Here is an 18,767-nt window from a genome sequence, read left to right on the forward strand (position 1 = left end):
AGAAAACAATAAGAGGATACTCTATACATTTGATAGTATGACTTCCATTAGCTTTAAATATAGTTCATTTTTATTTAGTTTTAAAATACTTAAAATACTTGGAGTAAATAATAACTCAATTAAACCAAAAAGAAAACGTGTGGTTAGTGTGGTTTGGCTTTGTTCTGATAATGCTGGGGAAAGAACTCAGGGCCTTGTCATGCTTCTAACCTTTCCGAGGCTTTAGTTGTTTCGTTAGTGGTGGTGCTAAATAAAAAAATTAAACTGTTCCTAGGTATTGTCCACAGAAGCCAGAGGAGTGTCTTGGACACTTGAAACTGGAGTTACAGATTATATAAGCCACTATATGTTGGTGGGAAGTCAGTTTTTGGCTCTCCTGGAAGCATCCGGTGCTGTTAACTACTGAGCTATCAGCCCAGCTCTGTTTTCCTGGGCTTCGTTCTGTGTAACCCAGACTGTCCTTGACCTTGTGACCCTGCTGCCTCCTCAATGTATGGAGTATAGACTTGTGCCATGATGTTTAGCCATTAAGTTTCCTTTTTTTAAAACTTTTATACAGAAGTAAATGTGGGTGCTACAGATATAGCATGTCATATACATGGTTTGACTTGTTGAATGTGGCAAAAAATAAAAATCATGGTTTTGTAAATATCACTTTGTACTGTGTTATGCAACTGAAATTGCTACAGAAATTATATCCCTATACATTATGTCTAATAGCGCTGGAATCATGCAGAGGACTGGCAGAGTTCTGGAATCCAATCAAAAAATCATGCTAGAATAAAATTGAATGGAAAGATTTTGCAAAAAAAAAAAAGAAAAGAAAAGAAAAGAAAAGAAAGAAAGAAAGAAAGAAAGAAAGAAAGAAAGAAAGAAAGAAAGAAAGAAAGAAAAAGAAAGAAATCTGTATTTTGAACCACCCCCAAGTGTTTTTTTTTTTTTTTTTTTTTTTTTCGGAGCTGGGGACCAACAGGGCCTTGTGCTTTAGGGCAAGCGCTCTACCACTGAGCTAAATCCCCAACCCTTCCCCCAAGTGTTTTTTTTCTTCCTGCTATCCCAGTACCATTGCATTATGTACTAACAAACACATCATTAAGTCTGTCAGACTAAATAGCATACTTGTTCATTTCTGCACGTGGAATGAGCTGTATCCCACTTTTCTACTTAAAATTTAATTCACTCAACTTTTTAAAACTTATTTTTAAATTGTAGAATTACTTAAATTTCAAATAATTTTTCCAAGCATAAATTCATCTTCTAAAAATAATTAGATGTTACCTAGTAGTTGGGTAAGATATATGCATTTTTACAGATAATAACGTGTAGAAGACACCTTCTTGAACACAGTGCACAACTGATTGCCACACAATATCAGTTGGTAGTTAGGACGGTAGTGTCCAGATTTCCTCTAATTATATTTGAAAATTTTTAAATAAATTATAACAAAATTTCAGGTAAAGAAAAACATCAAATATTCAAATGAGTCAGACTCAAAGTCTATAAAACTTCATAAATATATATAATTATATTTGTCCTTTATGTGCTCTCTCATAACTCAAGTCTGTAATCTGCATTCACTCCTTCCTCAGGTTCTTACACATTATTTCTTCTTCTTCCTCTTGTTCTACACTGCATTCTAACTTAGCCACTGTGTGGCCATGGCAGTTACCTTGGTATCTTTTTTGTTATTCATTTGTCAAATGATCCATCAGCACCAGCAGGGTTGACTTATGACATTTAGAACTGGTAACCCCCACAGTGCACTGTGCAGAATGCATCTGCTAGACTTATTTACCCTGCTTCACATCTCTCTGAGTAAATGACTCTTGCTAACTTGTCTGTTAAGATGCTTATGCCGTTACGGCGCAGCCTTCATATGAAAAGAGGGAAAGCTAAGAACTAGACTGTGACTGTGAAAAGCACATCTTTGCAGGAAAAGATTCAGACAAAGAACATCAGGACCTGTATATATTATAAAGGAACCAGCCGTTCAGTAGTGACATTCCTTTGAAATGAAGTTGTATAACAAACATAAGAGGCCATTTACATTCTGTCTGGGATTTAAAAGTATATTTTTATCAGTGTTCTCTTTGCCAGAAGGGTTAAAAAGTACATTCAGAGAAGGAATATTCTAAAACATAGAAACACGTGTAAATGAAAGCAAGTAACATAAGCTTTTAAATTTTCTGACCTGTCTTTGAGATCTGTCTATCTGTCTGTCTGTCTGTCTGCCTGTGTGTCTGTCTGTCTGTCTGTCTATCTATCTATCTATCTATCTATCTATCTATCTATCTATCTATCTATCTACCTACCTACCTACCTACCTACCTACCTATCTATCTATCTATCTATCTATCTATCTATCTATCTATCTATCTACCTACCTATTTATCTATCTATCGATCTACCTATCTATATGAAGTCATTGCTACTTAAATATGCACTTAGAAGGATGGAGTGATAGATGTCTTGGGAGGTAAAAACCCTTGTAGAGGATCGAGGGTCAGTTCGTAGAACGCGTAAGATGGCTCACAATATTCTTGCCTTAGTCTTAAGGTATCTTACACATCTTCTCATCTCTCCATGCACCAAATACACAGAGTTCATATGCATGCATGTAGGAAAAATGAAAATGTGCATAAAATATGAATATGTAAATTTAAATTAATAATAACAAGAGCCAAATGTCCACATACTTTCTAAAAACAGTGAAGTGGGTACTGTTGTGATGATATCTCCATCTAATTAAAAGACGATTAAGAACCCACTTTGGTGTTTTTGTTACTGTTTCTTTGTTTTATTGTCTCACCTATGCTATACTAAAAATTGATCAGCAGTAAACAAGAATTTGGAAAATAAATATTAAAGCACTTAGATGATGAGCTGGCATAGAACATTCCAAGAAAGTTGGTGTATATAATATATGAGTTAAGCTATAAAAATAATATAGATTTATAGAATATATTTAATATACAGACAGGAAATAATGTTATTAAAATTAGAGCATCTTGTGTTGGGAAAAGATTATCACATATTTGTGACTGGCAAACATACACAAACTAAAAAAAAAATGATGATTGATTGCAAAAGGGATTGGTCCATTTAGTTTAAAAAATATTCTACAATCCAATATTTCCACCTGCCTGTTCTGGATTTTCTTGCTCACATGTGCGAACTCCATTTTACTACAGCTGACCTCATAATCTCCAGTATGAGTGAAATCTAAACAGTCACTGTGAGCTTAGTCCAGGAAGGGACTTAAAGGATTATTTTTCATTCTAAAAATAAACCACTTTGTCAAATGCGAAGCAGAAACCTTAAGGACTGCAGAGTAGCCTAACCCCATTTACAGATTGCCTCCAACCTAAGCGTGTCATCATGTAACCAGAGATTAAGCCGTGGCCTTCCCACTTATGAATAAGTAAGTAATCAGTCGTCTTGATATAGATCTGCTTTAGAAAAGAGGAACAGTAAGAGGAAGTCAGTCCTTCAGTGCAGTAACAATTTCCTTCTCAAGGGCTTTACGTGTAAGAAGCTTCACTGATATCCTTGGGGTTAAATCCTCCCTGCTCACTGATGAACCAGCAATCTCTGGTGGAGAAACCCGACCCCGTCACTATCACTGTATTAACACATTTAAACAGAATGCAGCAGAATATTTTCTTATAAAATGTGGCCCAGTCATAGCAAGCCACCTTATCTGAATTCGGAGACCAACCCCTTTCCTGTAAAACTAAGCTCTTTTCTATTAACTTCATTGGATTATTCTAGGGAAAATTTACAAGACATCATTTTCTATAGCAGAGTAAAAAAAAAAATACAATTACCAAACAAATAGATTTCTCAGATTTCTACATCCTTCACAACAAAGCAGATATCTGAGCTTATGCATGTTGAACAAAATAGTTTCTTATTAATAAATACAAATACTTCAATATTTTTGTATTCCCAAATTGTGAACATGCTGCAATTAGGTCCTATCTAGATTCATGACAGTTAGGATAATAAAGACAACAGAGGCATCAGTTAATATAATAAAGATTCACAGGTGAATGCCTTTATTTTACTCAGTCCCCTTACCACATCACTAAATTTTCTGGGGTTTTTTTTCACTTTACAATATGTACAATGTGTCTTACATACACTTTCCCACTTCCTCATAACAGCGGCATACTTTATTGCTTAAATTGAGTCTGACCTACTGCTTCATATTTCACAGTTTCAGAATGTAGTTTGTATAGAGTCAGTGAATTTGGAAGTCAGGATAAATAGATTTTTAAAATAATAATCTAAATTCCAAATGCGAAGTCTACATCAGGTGGCCAAGAGCTTCTTGTTCTTTCCTTTATGCTTCCTACGCTCCTCCCTGTGTCACACAGATGAAACTGGAAACCAAGTCAGGTCCAGATTGTTAGGGGTACATGTTCCATTTGCCCAGTAGATAGTTTCAGAAAGAGCATTGTAATCACAGTACAAAATAAAATCCTTGACTTGTTCTTCAGTTGAAATCCTTTTAAATCAAGGGGGCGTTATGTTAGCTCATTCCATTTTTCTCCTTCCAAGAGGAAAAATGATAACTTCACAGTATTTTATAAATTTACCGTCTTTTAATAATGATGATAGAATGTCAAATTGATTTTATCCTGGATGCTGTTTCCTAGTGATTACCCAACAAAGAAGTGGGAAGGAGAAGAAAAATGTAAAATGGGAGAGACAGAATGGAAGATTTCCTTTTTAACTTTAAGCAACTTTAACACAGATAGAATGCCACTGAATATAGGCCATTTGGCATGTCAAGGAGCACATAAAAGCTTGAGAAAACTCATAGCAAGAATATAATGGTGAATCTGAAATACAAACTTAAGGGCTGTGTCAACCAAAAAAGGGACAAAAGTTTGATAAAGATAAACTAGGAGTGATTTTTAGTAACTTGTAGAATTGTTCTATGTATGATAGGTATATATCCTGATATATATAATGAGTTATTAATATATATATACATTAATAATTTCCTGATATGGATAAAGAGAATCTAGGATGCATTTAGTCTCCTTTGACCATATTGTTTATAATTACTTAGACTGGATGTGGAGAAGAAATTTAGGAAGAACGCTAGAAATGCCAGTAATAATTGTTTGACCACTATAAACTGACATTCTATGTATATTTCCTTGGAAGGCACTAACAGACACCTGGAAGAAGGAATGGACTCCCCAAAATGTGTGACTCTTACCTGGGGCACTTGTGACTTGAAGTTAAAATTCTACAGTAAAAACTGTCCATCCTGACAATGAACCCCTTCTGTCTTCAGGGACTGATGAGAACTGTCATTAGTTCCGTATGTACTAGGACATATTTGTGTAGATTTGCAGGCTAGACTTTCTTATTTACCTCTTTTGCTTCTTTCAAAGATCTTTAAAATGTCTCCATTGATTATTCTGACACCTGCTGGTGAGGGTGAAGTGGATCCTAGTCTTTTTCCTTCAACAACTGTGGAACCAAAGGTTTTTATACATACTTGTTCAGGAACGATTAAGTGATGATTTCTAGCATCTGCAATAACCATGTAAAACATTTTAATGATTATCCACTTCATATCGGCGTTCATTTGATTTTATTCATAAATTAATTTACTTTGATTAGGAAAGCTGTCACTGTCTTTTTATGGACTGTGAGAAAGCAGAACACAAGAAGAAATATGTTGGGCATCTTCCTAAAATCACAGCTAAGAACTCAACTGTAAGAATAGCATGAATGGGTGTGGACCTTTTCAGAAGTGTGCCGAAATTCAAACTATTTGGTTAATAAAAGAAGTAAATTGATTTCTATTATAGAAGTTTTACTACTATTTGCATACTTGTAATATTTCGTTTTTTTATTTTATCCTATTATTATTATTATTATTATTATTATTATTATTATTGAGATTTGAATATAACCACACAGTTCTCCCCTTCCCCTTTCTCCATCCAACTCTGTGTAACTGTCCACTTACAATTAGCTTCTGGCTTGACTGAGCTCAGAAGCCTTTACTACTTTTTGGGGTAGGCAAGGATTTGATGAAACTGTTATATCATAAATCATACTGAAAGCAATCATGCCTGCAAGTGTGTGCAGTAAACAATACTAGCACCACTTTCCTTGGCTTTAGAAAACCCAAAGGCTTATAAATGTACACAAGTGATCCATACACCATTATTAGCATCCATTCAAAGGATGGATCTCATGAATAAATTACCCAGTTAACAATGTTATCAGAATAGCGGGTAAGGAAATTTAAGAGTTTGGAGTAGTAGCATAGGCACTGAAGTCCATTAAACATGTTCTGTGATGGTAGCCTTGTTCTGGTGGTAACTCTTTTTTCTGAGTATCCTTCCTCTTTTATTACAACCATGTATCCTTTATTCATGTATATTGCTAAGATTTTGATAAGTAAAAAATTCATAACTTAGATGAGTCAAGTATATTAAAATTATAATTTTACAAGCTAGGTGTTATAACATTTAATGAAAATACAAATGTTTTAGCTTAAAGAATGGTTCAGAAATGTACTACGTTGGACCTTATTTGGGAACCTTTGTAAGTTTAAGAAGATGGTATACTCTATTCCATTCTACTTTCCCATTTTTACTGTAAATATTTGCCACAAATAATACAAATTTCTATGCAAAACACATTTCACTTTTAAGGGGACGTTTAAGATAGAACGAGAACTTTCTCTGCACCATTGGAGAAGCAGTGCTGTATCATGCAATTGCCTGGCACAGCGCAGACTTTACGCTGGTTTCAAACTCCCACAGCAAGGTACTTTATGTCCACTTAACTATTCCCTCCAATATATTCTTAAATTAATTTAAAATGTTTCACCTTGAATCTGATGTTAGCAGTTATTTCTTAAAGTGGAAAGTTAACGGTCATGCAAATGAGGTAACGATGGCACAAAGGGGCAATAATAAAATCCCCATAGAAACCGGTTATTTTAGCTTAAACTTCACTCTGCAATCACGGAAGCATAGTGGCATCTGGAGTGAGATTCTTTAGGTATTAATTTCTTCTCATGTAGAATTAACTGAGATCTCTATTGATTATAAGATGGAAATTCAAATGCCAATGATTCATAGCATTTAGGGCACATCTAGACATTTTTAGAGAACGCCGTTTGCTTAAAGACTCCAGGCACTAACTGCGGGCACAGGGACAGATTGCATAAGATGTCACGTGTTTGCTGCAACTGTATGCATGTTATTGGATTTTTTTTAAAGCAATACACAATGATGAATAATTTAGGAGCTAATAAAATATTCAATCTGACTGATACATTGGTTTAATTTTAAAATAAAGACAGCTTATAAGTGAACTTACCTATCATTATCAAATTTCCAGGCATGAGTGCCTGCAAATTGGGATCCACACAAAGGAAAACACTAATTTCTCTAAGACATTGGATAAATTAAAGCTATACGATGGGGGAGGGGTAGGAAAAAAAGCAGAGTAAAACTCCATGTTTTAACACTAGCTTCAGTAAGTTTCCCCAAAGTTTAATTGTTTGAACTATCGGGCTCAGTTCTTTCTGCAGAGGTCCGGGAGAAGAAAATGAGAGAGGAACAAGTTTAACAGAAAAAAGCTGATGCAAAATGGTCCGTTTCTTTCCCAGAAGCTGCCGCCCTCCATCCACAGGGTGGCTTACAAAGGATGGATCGAAGGTTGGAGGGGGTGGGCTTCCTGAGCGTGGTCTAGAAGAGCGGATTGGAAAGCCCAGGCAACATTTCCATCGTCCACTTGACTTGTGGCATAGATGCCTCCGCCTGGGCATCTTTAAGAGCTCAGGGCAGCTGCAATATTTTTTGCCCAGGCTCTAGCAACTACAAGTCTTCTGGCCAGCGCAGTCACTCACTAGATCCTCTAGCTTTCCAGTCACCTTTGATAAGGGTCACTTAGTGGCAGTTATGGAGTAGGTGCTTGTGAGTGCACCCATGAGCGTGTGTGTGTGTGTGTGTGTGTGTGTGTGTGTGTGTGTGTATGTGTGTCCGCGTGCGTCTGCATTTGTGTGTGTGTGTGTGTGTGTGTGTGTGTGTGTGTGTGTGTGTGTGTGTTCGCGCGCGCGCGCTCGTGATCGCGCGTCAGTGTATGTGTATGTTCCTATTTGGGGTGGGAACGGAGGCGGGGATAGGAGGAGAGAGGAGTGCCTGTGGTTCTTACAGTTAGTTCCCTTCCAGCTAAGGCATCTAAGTGCAGAAGGAATCCAGACCAGAAATAAAAGAAACAGGAAATATCAGCTTTGGAAGCCCGTTCTTTTCCTTAACACTGGAGACTAAGGCAACCCACTCCGAAAACATTTCCATATGCTAACCTTCAGTGGAGTGACTGCCTCTGTGAGGCAACAATCAGAGCAGGTTTGGAAACCAGAAGCACAAAACAGATCCCACCCCTCACACCTACAACCATGGAAAAAGTCACATCCTAGGGAGCTGAGAAGACCTGAACTACCCACCACTTCTAGTCCCAAAGAGACGCTATCTGGCTAAAACTCAGGTTTCTGGGGGACAGTCCCCGAACAGCCCATCCTCTGAAGCACATACATAGGTGGTGAATATGTGTAGTGTAGAGTATCCGTGAAATGCCTACTCTAATCTCAAATGGATTCGAGTCAACACATTTTTTATTCCAAATACTTCGAGAGCCACAGCGTGACAAAACCTTGTGGTTTATTCAGCTCTCTACTCACTGCTGCTGTCTGTTGAGGATTCTAGTACATTTCTCTCAGAAGGGCCTTCTGAATTCACAAACGCAGAGAGGGTACAGACACCCAATATCTTGAAACCCCTTATCTTCCTGGCTCCAATTCAGTACCTGCTGGTATGCAGACAAAGGTTTCCGGCCAGGTTTTATATTGACAAAGCCTAATCTCTCAGAGGATCTGAAAGTCACCTAAACAACTCAGCAGGAGACTCACTGTAATCCTATATATTTTTTTAATGTTTTGTTTTGTATGCTTGATTTTTTTTTTATTTACATGCAAACCCTGAAAGGCTCAGGTAGAGCAGCCGGAACAACTTTTTGGCTCCTGGGCCAGGGGCGCAAGAAGGTTGGTTTGCACATCACAGCCATCTATTACCAAGAGTTATGGTTTTACCCAGAGGGAGGGCACAATAATGCTCAGGCCCCCTGGGGTTAGAGACGAGGAGGGTTGTTTGAGCTGTTGTAATTGAAGTCACGCGCCCAAGAGGAGGGTTGGGGAGAAAGCTAACGACTTAGAAGACCTCTCTCTCTTTCTCATTGGCAGCACAAACTCTCAATATCGGGTCCAGGTTGACAGACCCCTTAGCCCCCGCCCTGCACCAAAGCCTGCATCCAGCTTACCGCCCGGTGGTTATCTAGGCTGTTCTGACACCAACTAGATGGTGGCCCGGTACACTTAGCACTGTCGGGTCTCTATTACAGCCCTGTCCACTGTCATCGGCCAACAACATTTATGTTCGCGCAGGGAATCAGTGGCAAAAAATCAAGCCTAGGAAGACAACCCCTTCAAACCCCTCAACCGTCTTATTTTCTAGATCGCACCCTCTTCCCAGGCTCAGCCTGGGGCACTCCACTCGGACTTTGCTAGCACTTTGGCAGGGTATCCAGGGAGCATCGCCTTCTCCGTAGCGCTCCTCACGCCGGGCACGCACTGAGGACCTACTGTGGCCCCTTGAGCGGCGTTTCCAAAGCTGCTCCCCGCCCGTCCCTCATCCAGGGACCCCTGCCCAGCCACCTCACCTTTGACGAACTGGGGCAGACCGAGGAGTCCAACCAAAAGCCAGGCTGCTACCAAGTGCTTCATGATCCTTCTCCCGGACGTGACCCGGGTTGGTCCGGGGTCGTAGCGGAGGGCACTGTAGGCTAGGTGCCCCTGCAGGACAGCAGTAAACCCCGCCCTGTCAGAGATTCAAGCGGACGTCTTCCTCCTGCAGCGCTTCCTCAAACAAATTCTTGGGAAGGGCGATAAAGAGTGATGGCCCTAGAGAAAGGGTGACTCCCCCCCTCACCCCAGCTTCGCTTGCGCTGGGATGCGCGGAGGTGGGTGCGCTTGAGATAGGCTGGGGCTGCAAGTGGGTCTTAGCAGAGGCACAGCGGGCGGAGCGCCGGCTCCCTGGGTTCCTGGCTCCCCGATTTTCGTGCGCGCACCGCAGGCGAAGCGGCCAGCAGCGACTATGGCTCACGCTGCTGCCGCCGCGGCTGCGGGGCTTCTGACTTGGAGAACAATGAAGCGTGAGCTGGAGGGGAGCGAGCCTGAGGCCAAGAGCGCACTGTGTACAAACAGTGGCGGCGCGCGTGTGAGACTGAGCCCTAGCAGGCTGGCTTTGGGCTCCCCTGGCACCCGCCCCGCCCTCCCCCTGCCCTCTCTTATTCTCTGCCTCTCCCCAATCTCTCTCTCTCTCTCTCTCTCTCTCTCTCTCTCCCTCCCCCTTTTTCCCTCCCCCAGCTTTGAAGGTGGCTCCTTCTGCTGGAAGAGAAAGGGAGCCAGCAGTAGCCACACCCTGCCTGATACCTGCCGCTGTCTGCTAAGTTCCAGACCCTCTGCACCTCTGATAGGAACTCTAAGGTTAGGGGAATACGATAGATGTTTGAAAGTGGTGATTCCCGGCTTGTTTTTATAGCTAAGTATACAAAAGAGTCCAATGAACTTCGGGACTGCAGGAAAATAAGTTAAGGGATTTTACAAAGTGGCTACAGGAGTCTCAAGCTTGGTGAGATCCAACACTGCTATGTATTCCGATTTCTCAGGAATCACGATTTAGTCAGGAGTCACACTCTAAACAGGCAAGACAGGCTGCTGCTCTGTTGTTCTGTCTGCAAATCAGTTTGCTCAGGACTGAAGAGGAAGATTGTGGGCTCATCTGCTCCCAGTGAGGAAAGGGCAAAAGCAAGTAGGAGGCATGTAAGCAGGACATCTGTTTCACATGAGAGAAGTCTTAGAAAAACAGAGGAAAAAGCAGATTCTTGACACATCACTCAGGTGGATCAAATTTCGCTGCTCCTCACCAAAACTAAAATAAATGGGCTTATTTTGCCCTGAAAGTGATTGAACTGAAAATACAGCCCCTGGCTTACCATTGTGCTTTCTCCTGTTTTTCAGTTAGCATGATTGCTTACTGTAGATTCAATTCCTGTGGTAGCAAGTACCAAAATGAAACAGGGTTCTCTGCCATCCCCAAGTCTCCGTTAGGAGGGGAGATAGGAGCACACAAACACATTCATAGAGAACTGAAGAAATGAAGAAAATAGTCCCTCTTGGGATTAGATGCTGAAAGGGGACAACCATGAAACTTCCCCTTCATTTCTTCAAGTCCTCGGAACCTCATCTTGTACCAGCTTTCTGGTGTTTGGAGTGAAATCAAGGGTGGGAGGAGATGGAAAACAATTGGAAAATAAAACCAAATGAAGGCTAGGGAGAGAGGTAATGTGTAATATGGGCAAAACACCAACCACAAAAACCATGTTTCTCATGCTGAGTGAAAGGGTGGCGATACATGTTTAAAAAATTGTCTGGCCAAGGAAAAGAAGAGTCTCTTTCTTGTTGAACTTTGATGCTTGAACCCAGCCCTGTTGGATCAGGATAGTATGGTTTAGAGTTGTAATCAATTACAACGTTGCTTCCTTTTTAAAAATGTTTATTTATTTTAGGTGAGCACACTGCCACTATCCTCAGACACCCTAGAAGAGGGCATAGAATCCAATTACAGATGTTTGTGAGCACTCATGTGGTTGCTGGGAATTGAACTCAAGAACCCTCTGGAAGAGCAGCCAGTGCTCTTAACCACTGAGCCATCTCTCCAGCCTGTCAATGTTGCTTCCTTGTACATCACTATCCTTTAACTCCCAAAGTGCACTCATGCTGTGACATGTGCTTTACAAAGATCTTCTCTGACTTGGGAAATGACAACTCACCTTTTAGGGATTCTTTCTAAAGAATTTTGGCAAATCTTAAAAGCAGAACCTGAATTTGCTCTGCATGATGAGATAGCCAATGGGAGACAGTAGGATAAAAAAATGTATTTGCTTTATTTTACTTACAATTTCCACTTTACTAATAACATGTAATATTAAAAACATGTCAAGATGTTAACTTTTTTGGCAAAATATAGGATATTAAACAATTTTCCTTTTACAAAAAAGGTTTTTCGTGTGTTTTGTGTTTTTAATACTCAGGTAGGCATAAAGCCACATCAAAATACATAATCTATGTCCAAACAAGTGAGGTGATGACTATAAAGGGCGCTCTTTATGAAGTGTTTTACCAGCTTTGAAAGGCATTGCCAATTTAACATCTCTGTGTCCTTAAGTCTTATTTTCTATCAAAAGGTGGAATAAAGTCTTAAATACAACAGCAAGAAGTCACTTCTTTCTTCCCGCTTAGTGATAATGACCTTCTACAAATAAGCCTTACTGTCAATTACATTTGTGGAGTTCACTTCACTGTTGGTACATTTATACGAACCTGCATAGTTATATACAGCCCTTTCCCAGGTGGAATACAGAAAATGTCTGAAAAACAAAGACAGAAAGGGTAAAAGGACAAAATGCTGCTTTGAATTTTTTCCTGAACATAAAGTGCTAAGAGACCTTTACTAATCACATATGATCCACCCTATGGTTTTACAGCTTCTCCAAATCTGTGCCTAAAATACTAAAAATGATCTATACATCACATGAAAACAGCATTTCTCAAATTGTTTTCTATGGGTCTTCTTATCCTTAGGATGTTGATAGGTTTCTGGGGAAAGAAAATAAAAGTATTTCATGGACAAATGATTTGAAGAACACTGTATATTAATGAAATTTCTTATACATCCTTGAGGAATAGTTGCATATTAAATTCTCTGAAGGTCCTGTGGTTAAGAGGGTTTTCAAAAAGTGGTTAACCCACCCAGCATTTTGAAAACTTTTGTTGTTGTTATTGTTGTTGCTGTTGTTGTTAGAGGCATTAAAATGAGCTTTTCCTTAATATACCTGCTAATGTAATGCAGGTTTAGCACTACAAGGAAAGCAACATTACCTTAAAACAAAGCAAAAATAAGCAGGGAGGAAACAATCAAATGAGAAAATGCAGAAAGATTGTTGATTTTTACTAGGAACTGAATATTTCTTTCCTGCTATAAATGTGGTAATTAATCTCAGTTGTCAACCTGATGCGATGAGATCTAGAATCACCACCAGAGAATTGGTGCTCTGTGCATGTTTGTGATGGGTTATCTTGATTATATTGAGGTGGGAAGACTTGCCTATTGTGAATGACATCACTCCCTAGGCTGGGATCCATGAAAGGAGAAAAAGAGAACGTGAACTGAACTTTCCTTAGCATTATGCTTCTTACCTGTGGATGCAGTGTTACTAGGTGGGTCAAGCTCATGTTGCTATGACCCCACTATCATGGCATCATGATAGACACTTTGAACTGTAGGCTGAAATAAATGGTTTCACCTTCAAGCCATTTCTGTCAGGTATTATATCACAGCAGCAGGAAAGTAAACTGACACATAAAATTACTGTCTTGGAGTGGAGCCGATGCTATGATAAACCTTACTTTACGCACATTTCTTTGGCTCTTGGAAATGTTCTGTCTTCAGCGAGAATAGTTTGTTGCTTTCAGCTAGAAAAGCTGAGGCTGAATGGAGGAAGCTTTGGAAGACAGGAATGTTGAAAAAACAGTAGGCAGTGGAGGCCAGACACCTAAGGCTTCGTAAGCATTCTGTCAGGAACTAGTCTAGTGATCTCTTGTATGATATTTTTCATGATAATCATGTATCCTGAGCACTCAAGGAAGTTGAACAGACTCCAATAAGGAAGAGAATGTGGGCAGGCTAGGTGCTTGGTGATAAGAAGTTTTTTAAAGAGAGAAATGGGAGATGGCTGAAGGGAAAACTAATTGGCTACACTGTAACAATAGGAAGAGGAACCAGGAGGCAAAATTGTACCCATTAGCTCAGCAGTTCTCAACCTCCCTAATGCTGCAACACTGTAATACAGTTCCTCAAGTGGTGCCTCAACCATAAATTTATTTTCATTGCTGCTTCATCACTTTAATTTTGCTATTGTTATATATTTACTATAAATATCTAATTTGCAGATGATCTTTTTTTTCAGGACTCCTTATTGGGTAGGAGTTTAAGTTCTGCAACATATCTGAGTTGATTTGCTCTACCTCAAATATAAGTCATGCACTACAAATAAAGTCAGCTAATTGCTAGGCCTCAATATTCCCATCTGTAAAATGGAATTAGTCACAGGACAAAACTTGTATTGTCAAGCCTCTGTGTGGTGCATCACAGGGCCTAGTCAAGTAATTGTTACATATTGATGAAACGTAAGACGGTAAGTAAACATAAAAGCTATAATCATATGCCAAATCTCAGAGTGACCTTCCATTAATAAGTGATTATCTCTATCCATCAGTTGTAGAGAAATTTTAATCCAGCAACATGGTTTCTCTGATCACATCCAAAGACCTTCTAGGATAGTATGATCCAGACGAGATACAAACACACCATATACCTTTATTATATCTGACTGGAATACAGACAGCCTCTTAGTACATGCCTTCAATTCCAAGCAATGACATCTAATTGACGATCAGACAGAGTTACAAATCCAGGAAAGACTTGACAGAATGAGTCAGAAATAGAATATGTGCAAATCTCAGGATGAAGCTATTTAAGAGCATTCCAGGGAGACAGACAGAGAGAGAGAGAGAGAGAGAGAGAGAGAGAGAGAGAGAGAGAGAGAGAGAGAGAGAGAGAGAGAGAGAGAGAGAGTCGGTCTACTTGGTCAGTTGAGTTCAGTGCAGTGGACTTAAATCAGTCAGTTAGGCGTCAGGGCAGTGAGTCAGTGAGTGCGGTGAAGCTGAGTTCTTTCGGGAGCTCATGCAGATCAGCACAGGTCAGCAGAGGCAGCTGAAGCCAGAGAATAAGAAGGAGCCTGAAGATTAGAACAGATTTCCAGGTTACTGTGAGACTAAGTAGAGCAATTCAGTGAGAATCCGAGAGAAGACGAATTGAGTCAGTCAACGTGGAGAGGAGTCTGAGCTGGAAGAGATGAATTGAACCAGCCCGGCAGAGTTCATAAAGTACTGGAAAGGGTGAATTGACTCATCAGTAAGCTACCATGATGACAACAACATCAGGAGAATAAAGGGTACAATGAGTTTCCACTTTCATTAAATTATCTGAAAACATGGAGCTTTCAATTCCTCAGGAAAAATAACCCTAAGTCTTAATGCGTCATTTTTTAATATTCTGTCATTTTAAAATTTTTAATTAGATAGATAGATAGATAGATAGATAGATAGAATACTTAATCAATTTATACCCAGTACTTTTTATACCTGTTCAGTATTGAGGATCATAGTGGTCCTGGTTATTCAAGTCAGCACTGCGATGCATTACCAGCCTTGAGTATTACAAACTCAGGCAAAGCCAAGTAGATTTCTTGACCTCAAAAACAAGCTACAAGCTTATAAACACACGTTGTTTTACTGCCAAGTTTGTGGTAATATGTTTTGTGGCAACAGTAAGTCACTATTCTCTTCATCATTTCAATCAGAGGGATTAAGTCATAGAATGAAATTAATCGAGTATGTCTTAGCAAGTGTCAGCACCAGAGCTAAAGCTCGAATCTAAGTACTCAGAATCTAGATCTGTCACTACTGCTGTCAGCCATGTTGCAGACTGCTGCAGGCCAAGCTGTACTGTAGCTTTACATATACTGTGTTTGTAAGTCATAAACTGGCCCCTGTCAAAAAAAATAAAGTCTTAAAGCCCAGGAAACCCCTAGAAGACAAATGATTATGTCTGTTTCATGTTGAGAAAAATGAGGTGCTGAACTTTTCAGTGACTCGTCAAATATAAGATGCTCGTGAAGGACTGGGCCGGTAGATAAGACTTGAACTCTGTTTGGATTTTCAGAAATTATTCTCAGATTATTTTGTCAAAGTCCTGGTTTAGACCATTGCCTCAATTATTATATTTATTCATCTTTCAATTTAAGTAGCTATAATTGTTGGGTTTTGTACTATTTTTTTTTCAGAAATACTTTATCTGTTCTTTTAGGATCCATGGGCCTTGGATTTGAAGTTTAATGTACTTGCTTAAATCTTTAAATATTTCCATAATCTATTACAATTTTTCCTGCTTCCTCAGGATCAACATTATTTGTTTTCCAACTGTCTTCTTGAACAACCTCCTGCAAATACTACTAATGAAATTGCTGTCTTCCCTTGAGTCCTCCAGGAGATATTCCCACACCCTGCTGGGTGTTGTTTCCTGGAGATCTGTAAGTTAACTGAAAACAATTCATCTTTGCTTTTAAAGTCTGGCCCTGAAAGAGAGATTTCTAGTGTTTCAAACTCTAGTTTCCAAACCAACCTAATTCAGTTACTTAGATTTTAATTTCTCTGAAATATTTTTTGAAGGTTTGATATACAGAACAAAAGGTCAGAGTATAGGGGGGAAGTATAGAGCGAAAAACATATCCCTGCTAATGGCATTCCCTTCTTATACAAGATAATCACTGTCAACACGGATATATACAGGTATGTAATAGATACTGTTTGCCGTGTGTGTGTGTGTGTGTGTGTGTGTGTGTGTGTATCTACACACATACCCACATGAATTTATGTAAATACAATGTGTGTGTGTATATATATATATATATATATACATATATATATAACACGGATATATACAGGTATGTAATAGATACTGTTTGCCGTGTGTGTGTGTGTGTGTGTGTGTGTGTGTATCTACACACATACCCTCATGAATTTATGTAAATACAATGTGTATATATATATACATATATATATACATAAAACTTTACAAAATTTACTAAATTATAAGAACATTATGAATCTCCAAAAGTATATCAAGGTCTACAAAGTGTTTATGCAAGAAACCCTTTTTTAAGGCAATGGAATTTTCTTTTAGACTTTCAGTATCAAAGGCAATATTAAAATATTAATTTATTTTACACATGTGCAAGATAAAACTCAGAAGTATATGCTGCTTGAAGTGGCCGTGTTGGGGAAAGGTGAGTATATTTAAAATTATCACATAGGTCATGAAAAAGCCATTTAAAAAGGATGTATGAATTCTTGAGTCTACACTGCATTAATTACCATATCTTTTAAAAATTAAAATATATTATCACCATTTTGGTGTCCGTCTTTCTTATATTTGAAAATATGCCTTATGGAGTATTCTTTCTAGTTAAGCAACTTTTCCATATTTAAATTAGTATTTTATGTGTTCTATTATTTCTTGGGTTTTTTTTTTTCTCTTTTTTTGTGTTGGAATGATGACTTTTTCATACTGACCTGTGTATATAAGTGAAACAAGTATGCAGCATGTTATATTTATGTCAAAATTATTCAGATATTATTGCTGTTATTGTTACTCATGATGAGCATTTTGTTGATTTTGCTGTGGTCATGTATACTACACCTGGGCAATGACGTTTGTTCTCTCTGTTGTAAGATTTCTGGCTTTTGTTTTTTTGTTCAAATATTCTTTCTCTATTCTGAGTTTTAAAACATATCTTTCAATGTCTGTGAGTAATTATATGAGTATCATGTTCTCTGATGTGTATGCACTACTCTTATCCAATTGTTTTATGTAAATTGATGCTATAGATCTTATTTTCTCCCCAAACTACCACATATACCAAAGACACATATTAAATGAATCCATCTCTTCTTAACTGACATGACGTGACAACTCTGTCTTTAGTCCCTATTGCTTGTCTCTGCTTATTTTCTACCCAGCACTAGTGGATTCGTTCTCCAATACCACATATTTCATTTCAGGTAAAATGGTCTCTTTTCCATCCCTCAAGCTACTCTTTGGCCAATCCTCATTTACTTTTTCTGTAGAAACGTCACTGTGAGCTGGAGTTGAAAAGGAGATAAATATATTTCTAATATTTATAATAGCTATCTGTGTATCAAATATTCTATGTTCTTGCTTATTTTTTATGTATTCAATTTTCACATACTGATCTCGATGAACTTCCAATTTTTCATAACTGGCTATAGTATATTTATAAAAGTTGTATATCTCTATGTATACTTATGCACATGTGTGCCATAATAGCACCACTGTTAAAGCTAACCATGTTTACAACATTCTTCATTATAATATGTTTATTGTTATCATCATTACTAATAACATTATTAATATTATTTCGCTTTTCAGGTAATTCCTTTGGAATTGCAAGCCACAACATTATATTTCATGTTTTTCTTTCCTTTGGCAAATCTTTATGCTTATTATTTTCTGTCCCTATTTAGTAAAGCTAAGAGTACTTACATTTTAAATAGATAGACACTTGAATTTTTCCTATGGAATTTAACTACTTCAATAATCTTTTAAATAAACTTTTAATGGGGGCTCAGCTCTAACGGTGATGTCCCCATTAAATCTCTCTGCACAGAGCTCAGAGAACCCCTCAGAAGGCTACCAAAAGATAAACTTACCTATGAAGCCAGCCACAAACCCTTTGATCTACAGTGCTGTTCTGCCTGCCAAATATGCTGATGCAGTGGTGGCAGGAGGCTCATGGGAATCAGCAACTAACGTTTGATTTTGCTTACGGCCCACTCCTGTAGATGGAACCCATACCCAAAACTCTTCGGGTAATCAAAATGACAAACTAGATAACCCAGAGTCCTAGAGTAAAACCAAACACTACAGGTCAAAACAAAAGCAACAACAAAAATCACTCACGCACAC

General features: G+C 38.6%; 1 protein-coding gene across 2 annotated transcripts in view; it reads right to left on the bottom strand.

Annotated features, from left to right (window-relative positions):
- Positions 1–10,361, bottom strand: part of Edil3 (EGF like repeats and discoidin domains 3) — a 498,350-nt gene extending 487,989 nt beyond the window's left edge. For both annotated transcript variants that reach the window (XM_032899069.1, XM_032899068.1), the window contains exon 1: positions 9,760–10,361. In XM_032899069.1, coding sequence (XP_032754960.1) covers positions 9,760–9,823 — 64 coding nt within the window. In that variant the 5' untranslated portion in view covers positions 9,824–10,361. The remainder of the gene's footprint in view (positions 1–9,759) is intronic.
- Between the last annotated feature and the right edge of the window lie 8,406 nt (positions 10,362–18,767).

This window comes from Rattus rattus, chromosome 3, assembly GCF_011064425.1.
Source record: "Rattus rattus isolate New Zealand chromosome 3, Rrattus_CSIRO_v1, whole genome shotgun sequence".
Lineage (NCBI taxonomy): Eukaryota > Metazoa > Chordata > Mammalia > Rodentia > Muridae > Rattus > Rattus rattus.